Here is a 21,694-nt window from a genome sequence, read left to right on the forward strand (position 1 = left end):
AAAAGATACTTCATTGTCTACTTATTAATAATAATTTCTCTAATAAATTAAACAAGAGTAAAATTAAATGAATAGATTCAAGAATAACTTTCACATATTTTGTCATACAGGTTAATCGGTTTTGGGGACCACAAATTCTCCTGAATGATGAAACAAAGATGAATGAAACATATTTAAATATAGCTCCCCTAGAAAATGTTTCTAGGGACCATCTGTCTAGTTTCCAATATTCAACAGACTTTAGCAAGGTGTTCAGTTTATTATCCAAAGAAAAGCAAATGATTAAGTCAAATAAACATTTATATGCTTTTTAAACAGAATAAAGCTATTTGATTACAATTTAGGGAGTAAATGTCAGGACACTAAATTAGTCACATTTTCTTACCATTTAATTCTTACCTTCACAGGAACAGCCTTGTCTTATCAAGCCCACCATCAAGGAGGTACACTGATGACATTTGGTAGGAGTAGTAAAAGATTTGACAAAAAACTGATGAGTCTTGCGCTGCAAAACAAATTGATAAAAACATACACATTGTTCATTTAAAGGATTTCCATAATATGAATCTCTGTGAACCACACCAGCTGCTAGAATGTTTTCTAATTAGGTGTAGAATGAATTCTTTTCACTTCTCACCACATCTTTCTATAATTAATGCTCTTTAAATATTTTTATTAGGCAATATTGAGCTGGATTATGCTAAAAATAATATAAGTTAAATGATAATCAATTGCTCCTGAATGCCATTTGAAAAGTTATAAAATAAACTAGCAATTTTTGCTCATGAATTTTGAATTCAGGATTTTTGTAAGTTCTTTGGCAATGCATTAGGTGAAATTTTGCATATTTATACCTATACAAATAAAGAAATTTAATATGCTTTTATACCTTCTTACGAAGAACAAACAGTAATTTAAAATTCTTGTCCCTACTAAAAATCATGTATTTGATTTTCTGGGACCACGAACAAGTAACATGCTTAACAAATATGTTTCCTCCCTTGGAAGCAGGCAGTATTACACTTGAGCAGGTATAAATACACATATATTATTCCAGAGACAGACTGAAAACCCAGCAGTTAAAGTTCTTCTCTGTCTTTGCTGGTCTGTATGGTGGTACGCCACATTTCAGCTCTCTAGAACACTTCTTTCCTCTCCAAATGAACTCTTAGCATGTTTTAATAATAAATGAATTACAGCCACTGTTCTATCACTCTGCTGTGTGAACTTAGGAACAAATTACTTAACTCCTCTGAGTCTTACTTTCTTTATTCTATAAAACAGAATCAGTAATAATATCTACTTCATGGGGTAGTTAAATGAGCATTAATATAAACAAAGCCTTTTGAACAGTGCTGGCACAGAGTAAGCATTCAAAACATATTTACATATGTATGTTATAAATATAAACATATTTATAAAACATATTCTGAAAACAAATTTGGCTAATTATTTCTTTTTTATATGTGTGGTTGATTTAAACTAGTAAAAACTTTATCCTGTATTCTGGTAACATGGGAATACTGATGGAAAACAGTTTTAAAGTAGTATTATTTCAGTTGAAATTTACCATATTAACAAAAAACTAAAGAGAATATTCAAAGCTTTAAAATTTAAGTTAAAAATAAATTTTGCTCTTCTCAACTGGGATATATTTACATACCACAAAAGAAATTTTTAAAAAAATCAAGCATAGAAAAGTAGATCATCTTTTTATATTAGGGTCCTGGAATGGAATGAGATCCTCAAATTTAGAGCAGTCATGAACTCTGGTCCAACCTCAAACCATTCTATTCTAGAAGTTCCTCAGGACCTTTGGTCAGTTGCAAAGCAGCACTGGGATGTGACTTTATTCTAAGTAGAGGACAGACTATCTTTCCACTGGCTCTATAATTGCTGTGTGTGGACTGAGCAACAACCAAGGTGCAGACATTGTGCCAGTACTTCTCAACCATCTCATTTAATGGAGACAATGCCTCTGGGAAGATAGGTATTATTTCTTTATATAGATGAAGAAACTGAAACTCAGAGAGATTAAATAAATTAGTCATGAATAGACAGTTATTGGTAGAGTTAAAATTCAAGCCCGGATCTGATTCTGCCATCTTTCAGAGTTTGATAATTTAAAAACATGTAACTGAAAAATATGATCCTTAAAAAAAAACCCCACCAGACTGCATAAGACACACTTAGGTCAAGACTAGAGGCCTTCATGCCTGTGATAAAAATACCTGATTTGTTAACATCACATAAAATTTTGCTCAACATTTCTCCTGTATACTAATTTTTACTCTTAGTTTTTTTAACTTTCAGGAACTATGAGAGTAAATTTTCTAGTGCTTTTTCAATTGTTCAAAATACATTAATGCAATAATGCAAAATTTGTTACTGATTGGTTCTAAAGGCTTCTATTACGATGAAAGAATTAGTCAATGGCTCAAGGTAAGTAACTGTTCTGTTTTTCTTCTTCTAAAAGATAAGAAGACATGTCTGAAATGACAGTAATAAAATAACCATGCCCATGACAAATTTAATAGTATTACATCACAATATCTAAAAATTGCTTATAAAACATATTTATTATATACTTTTTTCCCCCAGAGATCTGCTCAGGATGTCATAATTTTAACTAAGTATGCAATAGTAGGAGAGATAAACAATGTTTTACCAAAGCATTGATTTTAAATGATCAACTGGCAGGTGCTGGTTAAATTGTAGGAGGTGGGCGTGATTCACTACTGAAGATTAAATGGTCCATGTTTTACTAATCCCAACTAAGAACAGTATAATACATAACATAATTAACATGATTCTGAGAGCATCAAACTTTAGGCAACACACAATAGGCTTTTGGTTTTATTTCTTTTTGGTGCGGGGCGGTGGGGCGGGGGGAAGATGAATAGTAACAAAAAGATAGGCGAATTCAGCCCTAGGATCTAGACCAGTTGGCTTCTGGATCTTTCTAAGATCCCCTTTCTTGTCTCCTGGTCAATACCTGATTTCTAATACTTCCACAAAAGGTAGTTGGAGGAGGAGAAAAAAATGTCGAGTAAAAGAGGCATTAAACCTAAAGCATGAACTCAAATTAATTTTAGATTATGTGATAATTTGGAGTAAAATGAGAATTAACTATAATCTCGAAATTTAAAGAAGTGGATAGAAAGAAGGGTTCTTTTCTATTCCAATTTTGCCAGTGTTGCAGACTTCAAGCTACTCAATGGAGAAGGTAAAATACTTTTAATAAAAGATGTGAGAACAGAGTAGAAGCAACCCTTTTTGAAAACTTACAAATCAGTAGTTGTACATAATTAGGATTCTACGCTATAAATGACAAGGAGTCTTTATCTCAAGCAAACCTTTATTAAAGGTTTTTTTCTAAATAACCCTCTTCCCTTTTAAACACTTTTACTTTGAGATAATTATAGATTCAATCCTTCATCTTTTAAAAAACATGAAGTAAATCTTATTTTATTTTTTGGGGAGGAACAATAGGTGTACAAGATTGAGTTAATATTCAGTCCATGAAATATTATTACCAGAGCTTCATGGAGGCCCCTCTAATTTTGACCTTATTTATTTATTTATTAAACTGGACCCCTATCTTAAACCACTCATAAAAATCAACTCAAAATGGAGTAAGGATTGAACATGGACCTGAGTCCATAAAACTCCTAGACAAGAGCATAAGGACTAAGATCCTTGACACTGGTCTTGCATTTGGCCTTATTTTATTTTTAATTCATCCTTGATGATCTACTCCCCATCCTTCCCCATGAAATCTGTCATCCAATCTAAGGTGATCTACACAGGTCCTTGGATATGTACACAGCCTTACGAATTAGATATTTTTGAGTGTTGCTAATTTATATAAATGTGATTTTGTTACACATCAACCATATTTTACCTATCTTTCTTCTATTTCCAACTCCCTGTTACCATATGCAGCACTAAGCATCTCTGTCATCTTGCCTAATGGATCTGCATAAAAAGTTTTCTGAAGGAATGAGATTGCTGGGTTATGTGGTGTATGTCTATTCCAGTAGCAAGGTTGTTCTCCAGAATGGTTGTACCTGTTTAAAATTCCACTAGCTGTGTGTGAAGCTGTGTGTTTCTTCACATCCTTGATGCTACCTTACTTAATTTTTGACAAACTGGTGAGTATAAAGTAGTATTAATTTAAAAATTATTAAATTATTTTAATTTTTAATTTCACCAATTATAAATAAGGTTGGACATTTCTTCACATGCTTGCTGACCATTAGGATTTCCTTTTATGGCAATTACTCATATTATTTGCCAGATTTTCAACTGGATTTCTAATCTTTTTCACATGCAGTTACAGGAGTTTCTTATATACCGTGTTCTAGAAATGAATCCCTTACTGGTGTTAAACACTGCAAATATTCTCTCCTAGTCTGTCATCACTTATTAACCACCTACTAACAATGTTTTCAATGTACAAAGATATTTAATTTTAATGTATAAAGTCCATCAATATTTTCACCTTATGATTGTGATTTGAGATCTTATTTTCATTACCTAGTCACAAAGAAATTCTACATTTTCTCATATGTATGTTTAACTTTTAAAATGAAATTAATACATGTATAAAGTTTTAAGAGTAAATAGTATCACAATCCTTATAACAAAAACAGAAGAACCCCTTTGCCCCAAGTCGTCCTTCCTAGGGGCAATTTCCTTTAACCCTGTTAGCTATTTACTTCTATCAGCAGAACGAATTTTAGGGTTCAGAGTTCTTTTCTTTCAACACTTTGAACATACTTCTTGTCTTCTTGCATCTCGTTACTGTTGAGAAGACCAATATCAATTTGACTTCTGTTTAGATAATCTGCTTTCTCTTTGAAAGTTTTTAGAATTTTCTCTTGATCTATGATATTCTTAAATTTTGCTATACTGTGTCCAAGTGTGAATGTTTTCTTACCTCCTCTTTTTAGCACATAATAATGTATTTCAGTATGAGGATTTCCATCTTTATTTCTGGGAAATATTAGGTCATTATTTCTTTAAGTATTTCCATCTCTCTGTTTTTTCTTTTCTTTTGAAAGTCCAACTATATAGATAGACACTATTTCTGTCTTATAGCTTAACTTTCATATTTTCCACCTCATCTTCCATCTCGCAACTTGTTTTTCTGCTACATCCAGTTTGCTCATTCTGCTATTAAAGCCAGTTACTTGAGTTCTTTATTTCAACAGTTACATTTTCATGTCAAGCAGCTGGAAATTCTTTTTCTTTATAAGTACCTTAACCTGACCCATGTTGCCAACTTACTTCCTTTCTTACCTCTTTAAACATATTTATTATGCTTATTTTAAATTCATGCTCTGTCTAGCCTCAAAATTTTATCTAGCATAGATTATTCAGTTTGTGGCTTTCTTTTATACCAGTTATACTTTGGTATATTTTGTTAGTTTTTCAGATCCATCAATCTGTCTCTAATTCTGGGGTTTACCCGAAGTTCATGTTCGGGGGATGGAGAGTTCCAATTTCTAGAATTCCTTTGTAGGAGCTTGAGATAAGCAACTAAATCTTCATGTTCTACCATATACAATACTCTGGACATGGTCATGTTGAATAGAATGAAAAAAAAATGATCTGAATTTTTCTCTAAACATTTCTAAGTGTTTTATTAAGCTCAATTTTAGATTCTTCCACAAGTGGCCTCAACTTAATGCCTTCCTTACAGTACACACTCCAAACACTACTCCTTGCTGTAACAGACTTCAAAACATTGAATTTAAGAAGATGGAAGTCAAAACAAAACAAACTTTGCATGTTTGTCCTACCTTTCTTAGTGGTGATTATTTCCACTCATACAGAATTTATTATCTTTCCCAGCTTTTATGTTTATAATTTTGAGGAATCTAGTAGTAAAAATCATGGCACATACAAAAAGCAGAAGAAATCCATTCTCTTTCTTTCCTTTTTTTTTTTTTTTTCTCCACAACATACAATGCTTATCACTAGATTGAATACCTTAGGTGGAAAGCCAGTTGAACCAGGGCATCCCTTTTTCTTTAAGGTTGGTGTGTGAACTGGAAGTGGAGTATAGTCTACAGTCTGAATCCAGGGGAAAAGAGGAAATAAATGTCATAAAACACTCCATCTATTTCAAACATCACTAAAAATAAAAGTAAATACAGCCAAACAAAACAGCAATAAGGAAAAATTATCTCAATGAAGCTAAGATTCTTAGTGTTGATAATTTAAATTTCTGCCTGCAATAACTACAAATAAAATATTTGTTCAATTTATAAAAACTATTTCAGTCTGGAAATTTAAAAATAAATAACTTGTAAAGGAGAACCTATAGAAGAACACAGGAAAGTCATAGCATGTAGCCTACATAAAATTTAGGATATTAAGTTTCAAGTTCAACTGAAAATGCCATATTAATTGTATAAAGTATCTTAAAGAGTTTTTAAGCAAGATTTATAATCAAAATATTTAGAAGATTCTTTTAACTCCTTTGACTTCCATATACAGGATGCATATTACATATATGGAATACAATTCTGTGGATTTGTGTGTATGTGTGTAGAGAGAAAGAGCGAGAGAGCGCGTGCGAGATATAGAGATTGACTGATTGGTGGACTGATTGATTAGTGGGATTTTTGTGACGAAAGTAATTTCTAAGAACGGAGTTAGACTGTTTAATATTACTGGAATTCAGAACTGACAGAAATTTAATTACTTGCCATATCTTTATTTTATGGCATATTACTGTAAGATATTTCTTTGAATGAAAGGAACCAGTGATTTTACTGGATGTTATTGTGGAAAAAAAGAGACATCATTTATTAGCAAAGTGTAAAAAAAATATACGAAGAATGACTTCCTTTTAGGATGCTAAGCAAAGCAAGCAAGCAAGCAAGAGGGAAAAGCTAGCTTTGTGTAAAGTTACAGAATATTCTAAAATATTAAGAGAGAAATGGATGGTCCCTCTTTGCCTTTGTTACTATATAACCTCCAAAAGCCAAATATTTTATACACATGATAGCCTTAAAATGGAATTTAGATGGGCTTCTCAGAGTTTTCAACTTAACTATGAGTTTAGTTCTAATTTAAATTTAATTTACTTTTAAATAGCTTGAAGAAAGTATACAATCCAATTTATAATTTAACATTAAAAAAATAAATATGAAATAAAAGAGATGAATACAAAACCTTTATGAAAGTTAATAAAGAACAATTCATAGGAAACAAAACCGTCACTAGAATTTACATAGAAAGTCCAAGAGAAGTTTTTATAATTAAAAGGCGTGAAGCAGGGGTGCTGAATCCAAGATCATCATAATTCATAAAGACCAGCCATGCCTAATTTAGAAAACATATTTTAAAGAGATCCCATTCACCACAGCAATAAAAATTTAAGGTACCCAGGAACAAATCTAACAAGCAATTTGGAGTACATTCGGGAAGAAAATAATGAAGCTTTATTGAAGGATATAAAAAAAATCTAAATAATGTTCATAGATAGAAAGGCCCAATATCACAAAGAGATCAGTTCTCCTCAGATAATCTATAAATTCAAATCCAATCAAAAGCTTTACATGGAACCTACAAGCTGAACCTAAAAATCATATGTAAAAACTAAAGAGTCAAGAAGTAAAGGAAGAAGAACAAGGTACGTGGGAGTGGCTGATCATACCCGGTATCAGGAATTATTTTAAGGCTACAATAATTAAGACAATGTGATGTCGGTACAGGAATAGACAAAAAGAACAATGAAAGAGACAGAGAATCCCAGACAGAAAGAACAATGAAAGAGAATAGAGAATCCCCAAACAGACCCATTTATATAAAGCAGAGATAGATTTACAAATCAATGGGGGAAATATAGGAGAGTTGGTGGTTCATACAAGAAAAACATTAGAACTCCATTTCTCATAATGCATAACAACAAATTTTAGTTTGATTAAAGTCCTAAACATGTAAAAGCAAAATTTAAAAACTTTTAGAAGAAAATATGGAAGAAAATCTTTATAACTCCTGCATAGGGAAGAACTGTTTTAAAAAGACATAAAAAACAGAAGTCATAAAAGACTGACAAATATGACTACTTTAAAATAAAAACTGTTGCAAGACAAAAAGATACGACAAATAAAATTTTAAAATAAGCCACAGACTGGAAGAAAATATTTGCAATGCATATAGCCAGCTAGGAATTAGTATCCAGAATATATAAAGAACAATTACAAAACAAGTGGAAAAATAATTCAATAGAACAACAGACAAAAAGACATGAACAGGCAAATCATCAATGGTCAATAAACATATAAAAAGATGTTGAATAACACTTGAAATCAGAGAAATGCAAATTAAAACAAAAATGCCACTCTATACCCATCAAATAGACAAAAGTTAATGTCTGACAGTACCAAGGGTTGGAAGGATGTGGGGAAACAGGGAATTCACTCACACACACACTGCTGGTGGGAGTGAAAACGGGTCCAACCACTGTGGAAAATAATTTGACAAGATCTAGTTAAAGCTGAAAATGCATATTCCACACAACCCAATAATTCCACTTCTAGGTATATATGCTGAACAAACTGCACATTTGCAAAAGCAGATAGCTATAAGGATGTTCACTTCAGCAACGACTGTAATAACAAAAAACTGGAAACAACCTAAATATCCAACAACAGGAGAATGGATAAATAGTTGTGGTATATTCATACAATGAAATATTATGCAACAGTTATAATGAATGAACTAAGTAGACATGTATCTGTATAAGATGCAGATAACCTTTGTGTAAAATTTAAATATACAACAAACACTATTATGTACTGTTTATGGATACAAATGAAATAAACATGTAAAAGTAAGGAAGAAAGGGAGTATGCCAATTTCAGGGTATTTAGATATGTCTGGAAAAGGAGAGGGGGGAATGCTATAGGGAAGGTTTCTTTCTTTTTAATACAAATTTTGGGGCAAAATGTTCATATATGTTAAATCTGTGGATGGTGGTTATGTGGGTATTTAGAATATTATTTTCTGTATGCTCTAAATATTTTAACATTAAAATAAAAATGCATAAACTCAAAATATTAAAACAATGAAAATCTAAAATCAGAGGGTATCATCAACTTAACCAAGCAGTCTATCACAGGGTTGGAAAAAACCAAGTCAGAATCTGACTACACCTCAAACTTCACTTCAGACAGCTTTCAAAATGGGACTATCTGCTTCTATTGGGAAACTAGACACAGCTCTGTCTGATGACCAAATGGGAAACAAGGGAGCCATGTCAGAATTGTAAAGCTTGAGTAAATAACCAGAACTGCATCTGAGGCAGGACAGCAGTAACTGAGGAATAATACATCCTTCTGACTTGTTGAGAAAGTTGGCCAGTTGGCTGTTTTAAACCATTTACTTACATAAGGTGCAAACACAACACTGTTTTTGCACTATTAAAAGGCATGATTTAAATATTAAAAGGTTGGATGCCTATTGCTGATTAACAGAATAAACTATTCAGTTGCCAGCAGTGGCAATTTTCAGTTCTATTTATGAAGTAACAGTTATGTCATATCTTATTAGATTGATTAGAAGAATTAAAATATGAGAATGGCACCTGACACTGCCATGTGTCCACAGAGTTTTTATCTGATAATTCCAAAATTCACACAACTCTGTCCTCTGTTCTATATAGCTCTCTACTTAAGATAGAGACTACTTTAAAATTAGATAAAATTTCTGTCTATTTTGGGTTGAAGTTGGGGGGACCATTTTTTACTTGTTTTATAACCCTATCTATATTATCAGTCAAATGTAATGATCTTCAATATACTGTGACTTATTACACAATACATTTGATTAAAAGAAGAGAGTCAGATTTCACTTGTTTTTGCAAGTCCCTCTTTCCTGACACAAGTGAAAAGTTGGGGAGCAAGACTGCTCCAGTGAGGCACCTTAACTGGCTCAGCTTCACTAGATGTGGAAGGAGATGTGGACCTTGACTGGATGTAAAACTTGACGTTCGGATTCCGTACATATGTGTTCTCAACGGGATCAGTCTAGGAAAATAAGTCAGGAAAAACAAAAACCCAAGAAATCACTTTTAAACAACGTGCAGCTCTTAGTAAATTTCTGTAAGGCATGATCATGATAACATTCTTGAGAAAGGAGAATAACAAACGTTAGTTTGAATATTCACATTAGGGATGTGTCATTATACAAAAACATAACCACTAGCTTTAAACAAAGGTCAAGATAACAACAGTTAACAAAATGCTCCAATCTTCACCACTGATCTCTTACTTCGAGCTACTGTATGTTTTTTACTTGTATTCCACAAAATAAACCATACATGTGAAATAAATGCAGAGTACTTAATAGAAATATGTACTGCAGATTACAAATAAGTTTGTCCTTGATGAGAATGAAATTTGGTCCTCTACAAGGCATTAGTTGAAAGTAAAAGAAACAAACCTATCAGCTTTGTCACTAAATTAAATTCTCTTTTTATTTTGCAGCAGTAGAAATACTGGCACTTATACTCAGTTGCACCCTTCTAACCAAGTACTTTTAGAAACTGAAGATGCTTCAGGTTAAAATTTAGCATAAAAGATCCTATGGAACACACCGATCAATGATATATATTCAGTTTGGCAATTTTAAAAATTACCAGGATTGGGTTTTTTAAATGAAAGGCAATGAAGACAACTTGGGAAGGTTAGGGAATTTGTTTCAAATATGTTGTGCAGCAAGAGCAATGCTTAGGTCAGCATTTATTGTAAATCAGCATTTACTGATTTACAAATCAATAAAGAGAGTAATCAGCTTAAGGATTTTAAACATGTACTAAAAAGGTTTAAAAACATTTTTTTTCCTCTATTTTTATTATGGTTACTATTTTAGGGACTGGCTAGTGGGCTGGCAAATACTGGAGTAGCCCTCTGCTGGTGCCTACCTGTGGCCTCCCTTGGTGGCGGGCATGGGCAGGTATTCTGGCAAACTGCAAGGCAGGACTTTGGTGGGACCGGCTAAGATGGCCGGCAGCCAGGCCTTAAACCTTTAGCTACTGGATTCAGGAGAAACGGGGACAGGAAGGATCTCAGTAAGGGCATCTAGGGGACCTGGAGTAGCAACTACGTACTAACAGCTAGGAGAGTATTTCATATTTTAAAAACTGAACCATTGAACCGATGCATCCCAGCTGTATGTCAGCACTGTGTGTGTGATGTGGATAATTGCATAAAACTAGTATGCCTTATGAGGTGGGAGAGCCAGGCCTGAATCTCATCTCTTGACTCCAAATTCAGTACTCTTTTTTGTTGTACCAAGGCAACTCCACAGTAGAGACAGTCAAAGTAATTTAGTGATCATGGAGACTGACAATGAACTTTGCTCAGGAACAGGAGAGTAAAAGAAAGAGGAAAATGGGATTCCAGACAAATTTTACCTAGTTCACAATTTTACTGGGGGACAGCCATGGAGAAGGTTATCAGTTCAAATTGTTAATCTGAAATATGACCCTAGGTTGGGAAGAAGGCAAAATGTCTTTTATTTTCTAAAAATCTACTTCTGGTTCCCCTAAGTTTATATAAATTGCAAGCTGAATAAAAAGTCCATGGGGGAGTAGGTTCGATTAAAATGGAATTCATAAACAATACCTATATATTTTACCCTAATAAGAATTTTAAAACTGACTCGAATAATCAAGAGTTAATGATCTCATAAAGTTTTAAAGAAGTGTCCAAATAGAGGATTTGCTACTTGTAAAAAAATTGGATTATTTTAAGAAAATTTAACATTCTGACCTGTCACACAAAAGCCTTTAGCCCACAGATTAATTAAAAGACATAAAATCAGAAGTTCCTGTGTGAAGGACAGTGCTGTGTTTAAAAAAGGTGATAATGAGAATTCAGAAACAATTTGGCTCCATTTTACTTGAAGCAGATTTTAAAATAAGACAGTGATTCTCAACTTTCTGAGAGGAGCAAATTTAATATAGCAAATATAGTGGCTTTGTACCTCTGGGTCCAATTACTTTAAAAATTCTTCAAAAAATGAGAAAGGCAAGACATTGCTGTTCCCAATACTACTGGCTGAAATTTTAAAGCAGGCTTGCTCTTTATGCCATATGGACACATACTGACAGAAGTTGAACACACTGTTTTATATACTTTCCTGTGCTGAAACTAGAACATATACCACCTTAAGCCATTTTGCCAATATGTGCTCTAAAGGGGGGTTCACATCATGAAAACTGTCAAACCTAAAAATCAAGTTGATCATTAAAACATTTACTAGCATGTTTCATGACCCTATGAAAATGTGACATTATGACAGTTTGATATTGGCAAAGTAAAAAAACACTATCACATTTTAATCTGTGATTACACAAATCAGTGACTCTTAAGGAATGACTGAGGCTTTTAGCACATACCTCTTGGCCCTTCTGAAGAATTACTGGCATTATAAATCTTTTTCTCCTAAAAAACTTTTACTCATCAATAAAATGAAAGAAAACAATAGAAATGAGAACAGATTTTAAAGCGATTTTCTTAGCTGAAGGAGGTTAAAACTGGCTTTTCAGAAGTGGAAAACATTTAAATGTTAAAAATAACCCATTCTAATTATAGTAAAATAGAATAATGAAAATTTCCACACTAGCTTTTTGGAGCTTTATGCTCTTAAAGTAAAATTAATTCCAGAGATTAAACAAAATCAAGACAGTTTTGTTTAACAAAATTCAAAGTAAGAAATATTGAAATAATATTTTGAGGTGGCATTAACTGACCTTATTAAAGAGTTGAGCTATGCCATTTACAATGATGCTGTGATTTAAAAAAAACCATGCATGTATAATTGAAGTTTAAAATTTACCACTTTATTTTCCAAGTGTGTTTCTCATAAAGACAAGGACACAAAAGTTTGGTAAAGATGAATAAACTCATGGCAAAAAAGTCTTGAATATCAAACTTTAAAAAAACTTCCCAGGTCTTTTAAGAGACTGTAGTAGAAGCTAATAGCTAATTAGATTAATAGATTTTAATATTTCATTTCCTTTCTGGATTACTACCAGTATAAACAATATCTCAAAAGAGGTTACCAGTAACAAGAAAAATACAATATCACTTACATATTCTCTTCATCAAAGTGTTAACCCCAACATGACTATGGTTTTCAAGATGTTATTAATTTTATCTATAATTACATGCTTACCAATGCATTTACAATTAATTTGTAATTCCAGTTACTAAAAAGCAATTAATTTTACTAAACTTTCAGAATACTCAATGACGATATGCCAGGATTTACAGATAGACTAAAATTAATTTTAATAATTGGCAATGATTCAGATATAAAAATGATAGCAAAGCAATTGATTAATAGTATATTAGTTACTTTTACCTTTGAAACAAATATAACCACTAATATTATATTAAAGCCAAGGAAGTTAAAAATTCTTTGTATTATAAAAAAATTAGGGCTTCCCTGGTGGCACAGTGGTTGAGAGTCCGCCTGCCATTATAGGGGACGCGGGTTCATGCCCCGGTCCGGGAAGATCCCACATGCCGCGGAGCGGCTGGGCCCGTGAGCCATGGCGGCTGAGCCTGCGCGTCCGGAGCCTGTGCTCCACAACGGGAGGGGCCACAGCAGTGAGAGGCCCGCGTACCACAAAAAAAAAAAAAAAAAATTTCACCATTAAATGTAAGCAATGACTTGAATTAATAATACAGGAAAAGCTGATAAATATGATATACATCAATAGCAGAGATATCTTAATTCATAATTGGGTTTATGGTTATAGAAAGAATAATAAAATAGGGAAAATAATAAGGAACAATAGCTAATATTAATTGGACAGTATATTCTGATATAATCCAAAGGAAGGTCTTGGAAACAAATCTTAATTGAATAGTATAAGCAATTCACTCAATATTTATAAGCTGCCATCTACTGAGAAAAATAAGAAACCTCTTCACGTAAATGTGATTTTTTTCTACTTTTTGATTAACTGATTCTTTTTCTAAGTAAACAGACTTTAAGGAGTTATTCCGATGAACAGGTATTAGAAACACCTACTCTAATGTCAGTTTTACTTACTGCTCTACTGCTTGGGGAAAAAAAAAGCAGAAAAACTGAATCTCAGTGTATTGTCCATAATGCATAACACTGTCATGTAAAAAGTCCATAATGTTTCCAGAATCTATTAGGACTTCTCTAATGAATAAATCATGAAATGTATTTTTAGAGCAGTAGGGTATTATAAAATAGAAAAGTTTTTTTCCACCGTGGCTCACATCTGATTTTCAGATGACCTGCTAATCAAGAATTTCTCAAATTATGCAATATGGCCTTCTTATAAATAACAAAAGGATCAAAAACTACTTATCTTGAACATGTATCAATGGGTCTGTTCTACTCCAAAAATAATTATAGATTTGAACAAGTACAAATAGCAAAACATTCATATAAGAAACCTGGTTTTAAAATAAAAAGATACCAACACTTGATACGAATTTGATATAGATTAAAAAATAGCTTACATCTAACATGTTGTTTTATACTGGTAAATAAAAAACTCTAAGTTAACAGAAAAAATCCAGTTTTCATCAATTTTCTTTATCCTGTAGCTGGGAGTATTTTAGAAACAAAGTGGCAGGTAATCCAATTTTTTAATATTCAGAAACACTTTATAACTCAAGCTTTTAGTGATATAGTTATTTCTGTTAATTGTTCTTTTGATTAAAAAACAATATTGGACATTGTCTATGTCATGTGGACAACAGTAAATATATTTTATCATTCTAAAACAAATAATAAATTACTGAAGTTTATGACTAGTAAATGTAATCTTACTAGTTACAAGTAATATAACTTGTTTCTCTTTATGAAAATTTCTCCTTATTTTCAATTTATTGATTTGAATATCTACTCTGGAGAATTTACACATGTTCTAAGAAAACACAAAAGAAAGTCCAGCCACATGTTGGCTATTTACAATTTCTGCTTTAAATTCTAAAGGAATAATCTAACAGATACTCAGTGTTTCTCACTACTAATGAAAACACTATGAACCTTTCCATAACCATCTGTATTCAGACATTAATAATGACATTAATAACAAATCTTTCTAACACTATGATTAATTAAATAACGCCACTTAAAAACAGCATTATTTAAATTGTAAATGAGGTTTTAGAGCACATGGGAAATACATATACCTCATTTATATGATATTTCATTCAGAGAATTTTAAATTTATGAAAGTATTGTACATTTCTTGTCTAAAACCACAGTATGTAACATAAAATTGTATGCCACTGTTAAATTCAAGGCCACTGTTAGGAATGGTAACTATTTGTGTCCTGCTGTTTTCATGGATGTTCCCAGGAACAATTAAAGTTCCTCACTATTCTATGTTTCTATTTAACTGTTGAATAATTGGTAATTCTTCAGTCATCTCCCTCACAGACATTACCACTTTTAAGTGGCTGACTTCTTATCTGTCAAATAATAAAGGAAAGATTAAAGGACGCCTGGAAAGCAAATTACCAAGCCTATCACATCTGCATTTAAAAAAATCATATGCAATTATAAGTCATTAGGCTCTGGTTAAGTGTGACTTATTTACATCCTATAGAATAAAAATGTAGACTAAATAGCAGGGGTCTTATAACAGCTATTTCCCTCAAAAATTTTTCCTATTTAAAGACTCACAGAAATGTTCTGGGTGGTCAAAGCCCCTATAAGTCTACAAGGTAAGAGACATAACTAATCTATGATAAATTTAACCAGAAAAACAAAATCTCTCTGAATGATAAATCTGTTGAAAAGCAAACAGATAAAAATGTAGTCAATCCACAGGCTAATGATTTGAACCTAATATAACTGGGCACACATCATCTTGGTTTTCCCTTCTAGAGGTTATATGATACCAATGAACATATATTCAGATTGGATAAATCCAAATACCCAATGGTTTTAACTCTCTACAAATGTCAAAATAATCAATAAGTCAGTCGACCAGCAATCTTTTCATAAACTTCATTAATTAATGAGATATCAGTTGAAGTCGAAGTTCTACTGGCCATACCACTGGTATCTGAAACTGCTTATTCATTGTTAAACAGTAGTTTGAAAACATGTGCTATATTAGGGTTAATTGTGTTCATTTTACAATCAACCCTCCATCACACCAGAAAGATAAGAGTACAGGAAGCAGTGGGTCACTCTATTGCTTACCATGCCTTCCATAAACCAGATAATTCCCTGATTTAGAACCTTCCCAGTCTGAAATTCTGGATTTAAGGTGTTGATCAATACCAATGATCATGAAACCGACAAGTAGAAATTTTAAATTTGCATCTATCACAGATTTTCCTTTTTAATGGTGTTATTTACATTGCATATAAAAACCAGAGCAAACAGTGTCAGCTAGCTTCTCAACTAATGAGTTTGAATGCATGTATATTGGTGTTCGGGTGGAGGCTGCTTTACAAAAATTTGAGACCTTTTCACAAACAGATTCCCCACTCTGGGCACATCAGAATCTTGCAGGATAGAGGTAGAGAGGTAGTGTCTGGCCCATTTCAGATTGAGAAACACTGAACTAGCCTTAGCATAGGAAGATGTTTATAGCTTGTTATCAATACATGTATAAAGAATGTTAAATTTTTTTTTAAATCTTGGAAATATCTTAGAATATAAATGATTTATTACCAACATCATTGCCTCAAAACTCTAAATACAAGATATTTGGGAATATAACTTAGAGCTACATTAAAAAATCTATCAAAGGTTTCTCCAGAACTGATTTACATAAAATTATAATCAGTAAGATCTATACCTTATCCCAAACCTTTTTTGAATTTTGCATAATATGAATTATCAAGTTTTCTTTCTACGTAATTAAAATTTCTAAGAATCTCCACATAATTGCTAACATCAGATTATTTAGAAACTCATTGACTTTGTATGTGACCAATTTAGAAAGCATACTTTAGGATCACTCTTTTACCCAATCAAAATAAAAAAGATACCTTATAATTTTAGTAGCTTGGTTACAGAAATTTATATGAACATTCCTAAAGCTTTGCGGCCAAAGCCAAAAGAGAAAAAAAAAAAAAAGTACAGAAAAGCAGAGTAGCTATAGGAGGAGCAGCAGCGCAAAGCATGCAATAAATGTAATAATACACCACAAAGACATTAGCATGTACTGCAACCACAGGCAAAAAGGATAAGAGATAGGGGTAGAGGGCATCGGGTGGGCACACAAGTGCAATAGTCTCTTACACGTCTGCTTTTGCTAGCTGGAGTACAGGATGGAGAGCGCTTCAACAAAGAAAGGAGAATACTACGTTACAAATATTTACACACATGACTCTCAATGACTAATATTGTATTAACAGACAGAGTATATAAACATACATATAAAGACACATTTTTGAGAGGTTGAAAAGTACATGTATTTTCAGGAAAAACTGGAACACAGGAAAGTAAAGAAACAGTTCCTCAGGCTAGGTCTAAGAGTGGTAATAAAGTTTTCACTGGACCTTGCACAGTCACCCACCAAATGATGCTCCATCAAGCTATGGCCAATATCTTGTCTGGAAAGGCTGCTAGTGGCAACTTGAAACGGGAGCACAAAAAGGTCTAAATAACTCTGATTTAGTGCTAGTAAGCATTTCACAAAATATTTAATTAACTAGTCTGGCTTCAGACAGTTATCTATCAAATTCTTGCTCTTTTCAAAGATGACTCTTTTCAATGATAAGAGCTAAATTAGGCCTGCAGAACTACTGATGTTCAATTAAAACAAAAAGTTACTTCAACAATATTGTCGATCCTCACTAGACATCAGGCTTAATCAAAAGAGGGACCTTCACCTTTCTGACATTAAAGAATTAAGTAATTCAGAAAAAGTAACAGTACGTAATTATGTAGAAATATTTTCCAAGTTTTTGAAATTTGTGATGCTCAAGTAAGAGAGTTTCACAAATATATACCATCTCTACTCAGGCAATTTCCTATATTCAACTGAACCTGACATTTACTGAGTGTTTACAATATGTCAGGTACTTAAAAGATAAAGAGGGTATGGCAGTTCACTGGTGGGGGAGACATCATGCCATCAACAATGTGACAAATGCTATAATAAGGACATGTACGAAGTTTGTATGGCAACCTGGAGGAGGGATGTACAAGAATTTTGTGGGGACCTAGAGGAGGGAATTTATAAACTGAGTCTATAGGAGTAACAGAAGATTTCAGAGAAAACCTCAAGGATAAGAAACATCACCCAAGATGATCAGTTTTACTTGTACAATAGCTCTGACAGATTGGTACACAGGAACCATTATTTCTTTCTGTAGGAAACTGGGATGGAAGGTGACTTAAACACTGTGTCCCAAAGAGTTAATAAGCAAACCAGGATTAGAAAGTCCGCAGATTTCTCAAGAGGTTCTTCTTAGTGCAGTTGAGTCTTCTGTTATGGTGGAGACTAAAGTCTCAGGTTCAAACCTGGTTATATTCCTTCAGTGATTAATAGGAAGTATCTGTCTCCCTCCACACTCCCCCAAACCAAACAACCAAACATTAAATAACTCAACCCTCAACCCTTCCTCTAACATTTAATCTCTCCCTTCTCTTCGTTAATAATGATAATAGCTAACCTTTATCATGTGTAAAATATATACACATACTTTTCAGAGTACTTTGCGTATATTAACTTTTTTAATCCTCATAGAAGGATTAATATAAGGTAGGTATTATGATCCCAATTTTAAACATGAAGAAAACAGATTAACTTGCAACAGGTCACAAAACTGGTAAGTGGTAGAGCTAGGACTCAAACCTTCTCAGTCAGACTTCTCAAAATGGTATACTATCACTGTCTCTACTGCCTAGCCTCTCAATTCACTTCTCAGTACTGTACAATTTGGCTTCTGATTTGATCACCCTAATGAAATGATGATAGGATCAGTATCTCCTGTCTGGCCTACGGTACCAGATATCTCTGGCTGTACCTGAGGCTGCTGACCTCTTGAAACTCTGTACTCCCTTAGTTTTCGTGAAACAACACTTTGCTGAGTCATCCCCTGTGACCACTGCCCCTCCTTCCCTTACGCGGAGTCCTATGCCTCCACACCCTTCTCAATGTGAGAGATCCCAAGTCTCTGTTCTGACTTACTACTTTTCTCTTGCTACAATCTCTCCCTGGGAGATCTCAATCTACTTTCAACTATGTTGATCAGTCCCAAATTTCCACTGCTAGTTCACTCCTTTTCCTTAACCTTCTAACGCATTTAGAAAACTATCTGCTGGACATTTCCACATGGATGTCCCTCAGGCACCTCAAACTTAACTTGCCCAAAAGGAAAATGGTCACCCTTCTCCTCTGTTAAGGCTTTTAATAATTATTACATATAGGACTGATTAAATCGAAGCTCCATAATATCTCCTTTATATTCCCATGATATGCAGTCCATATCTTTTATTATTGTACTTCTCCCATTGGTGGTGTAATTATTTAGGTGTTTGTCTTTTCCATCAGACTCAGATCCTTAAGGGCCGGAAATACTATATTACGCTTAGCATAAAGCTTGTAAATTTTAAAATTCTTCGTAAATATTGAATGAATCCTTCTGAAACTCTACATTATTTAACCTAAATATTTCTTATGGCATTTACCATTTTCTACTTCACATAATAAATTAACTGTGTATTTTTTTCTAATAATAAGATAAGCATTTTGAGGTCTACTTCTAAGTCTGATTTATCTTAGCATCTACCACTGTGCACAGCAGAGTACCACACATGTAAAAAGTGGTAAAACATAGAGAAACCCTTAGTTTTGGGCTACCCATACTCCTAAAGTCTAGAGTATGTTAAAACCATGAGAACGAGCATGAATAGCTCAAAATAAACTATATTACCACTATACCAAAAACAACTCAGAATGTCTCTCAAAACTATCTTTGCATAGGAAGGACAACAAGTTTTCTAAGCGGGCATTTAGTATCACTAAGCTAAGAGTGATACCAAATCACCATCGTAATAATGTTCTTCTCCAGGTGGCTACCTAGAAATCAGACCATTTTTATATTTTCAATAGAAAAGAGCAAATTACACCTTCCTGATGGTGTAATTAGAGGAAAACACACACACTCTTATACATACCCACACATACCACGGTTTCCTATAGACACTGAAACTGATCTCATAGCAAGCACTGGAAACCAGTACATTTTCTTAATATGCAATCATATACCTTTTTATTTTTTTATTTTTATTTTTTTTCATATACCTTTTTATATCTAGGTCTATAAATTGCCACCAGAACTTTAAGGCTGATTATGGAAGGTAAGCACGGTAAGCAGAAACCAAAAGAAGCAATTTATCTTGTGAACACAGACTTTGGCTAACAGATTTTAAGGTTCAGTTAATGAATTCCAGAGGTCTTATTTAATAAAATACCGAAGAGGTAAAAGACTATGTAGTCATGGTCCTTTCCTCTAGTTACCCAAATATATTATTGATACATTATAACATACTACCTAAATTAGAGAAGAATTGCATATGCCAATCTTCTGAAGTGTAAGAGTTTCAAGTCAGGTTGCGCTTAACATGTGGAAGTTTTAAAAAACAAGTATTAAAGGAGGAAATTATAGAAATGTCATAATTTCTCAGAAGGATCTAGGCCTAGCTTTGGTCATAGGATTAAAAACCCTTTACAATGCATGTTTTAGAAATTTGTCTTCCATTGATTCTCACGTGTGACCAACTTTTCCCAGATACAGCTAAACCTATGCTGCCAAGCCCAGATTTCTGATTGGTTATGACAGAATATGAAAGAACCTACGAGGGAGAACAATGTTAAAGGCAAGACATAAATGAAGGAACCTAGGAGCCAGGACTGAAATTAAATATTTTGGGACATCTTAGTAAGCTTCTATATGAGGCCAAAACCAAGAGTAGAACTCAGCTTGCCAATACTCCCAGGCTACTCTTCTCTTAATATGCCAGAATGCAAGAAAAGAACACGATATTAGCAGTACTGGACAGTTGGACTAAAGGTACTATCTCTATTCCTTTATGTCTGACCTTTATATTCTAGAGCTTTAATTCCTTGATTTATTCTTTTCCTCAGTACACTAGAGTAAGACAACCTCCAAAAAGCAAGCTGATACATTCGCATTTGCCAGATAAATGGGCAAATTCCATTTTTGTGAACTTAGGCTAAATGAACAGAGTACAGAACTGTAATTTAATAAAACTCAAAACTTACCTAGCATGTGTTTCATATATATGACAATATATTTATCAAATATAAACAGCAACTCATTCATTTATATAACTATAACTAGTATTCCTTGAATATAGTCAAGTCAAGCATTTTGGGGGTTCACTTGAGAAGGAGAAAATGAACTGAACAGAATGGGAAGTTCCTGTAAGCTTAGTCTGATGACCCCTGGATCTGCTACCATGGGAATGAAGGGAACAGATGAGGGAAAACTTAAGCTGCTGAGCTCCATTTGCTCCCCCCATCTGTAACCTGCAGGATGACGCTGGGCCTAATATGCAGTATCACAGGCAGTCTAGGATTGGGCACGTGGGGTTGAGAAGAAAGATAAGGGTAAAAGAGGAAATCATTTCCACAGCAGAAAGGATCCTGGTATCTGTTCGACTGCTATCTCAATAACTCATAGGA

At 33.4% G+C, this 21,694-nt stretch overlaps 1 protein-coding gene across 3 annotated transcripts in view; it reads right to left on the reverse strand.

Annotated features, from left to right (window-relative positions):
* CDC42BPA (CDC42 binding protein kinase alpha) overlaps window positions 1–21,694 on the reverse strand; it is a 270,792-nt gene that overhangs the window by 32,668 nt on the left and 216,430 nt on the right. The window contains exons 21-23 of one of the 3 annotated variants that reach the window (XM_007464175.1): window positions 9,942–10,046; window positions 5,998–6,081; window positions 400–505 (exon numbers count right to left, since the gene is read on the reverse strand). In XM_007464175.1, the coding sequence (XP_007464237.1) occupies window positions 400–505; window positions 5,998–6,081; window positions 9,942–10,046 (295 nt within the window). Of the gene's footprint in view, window positions 1–399; window positions 506–5,997; window positions 6,082–9,941; window positions 10,047–17,277; window positions 17,295–21,694 lie in introns of all 3 variants that reach the window. The other 2 variants (XM_007464177.1, XM_007464176.1) reach the window with 2 other exon arrangements.

Source organism: Lipotes vexillifer, unplaced genomic scaffold (genome assembly GCF_000442215.2).
Source record: "Lipotes vexillifer unplaced genomic scaffold, Lipotes_vexillifer_v1.1 scaffold64, whole genome shotgun sequence".
Taxonomy (NCBI): Eukaryota; Metazoa; Chordata; class Mammalia; order Artiodactyla; family Lipotidae; genus Lipotes; species Lipotes vexillifer.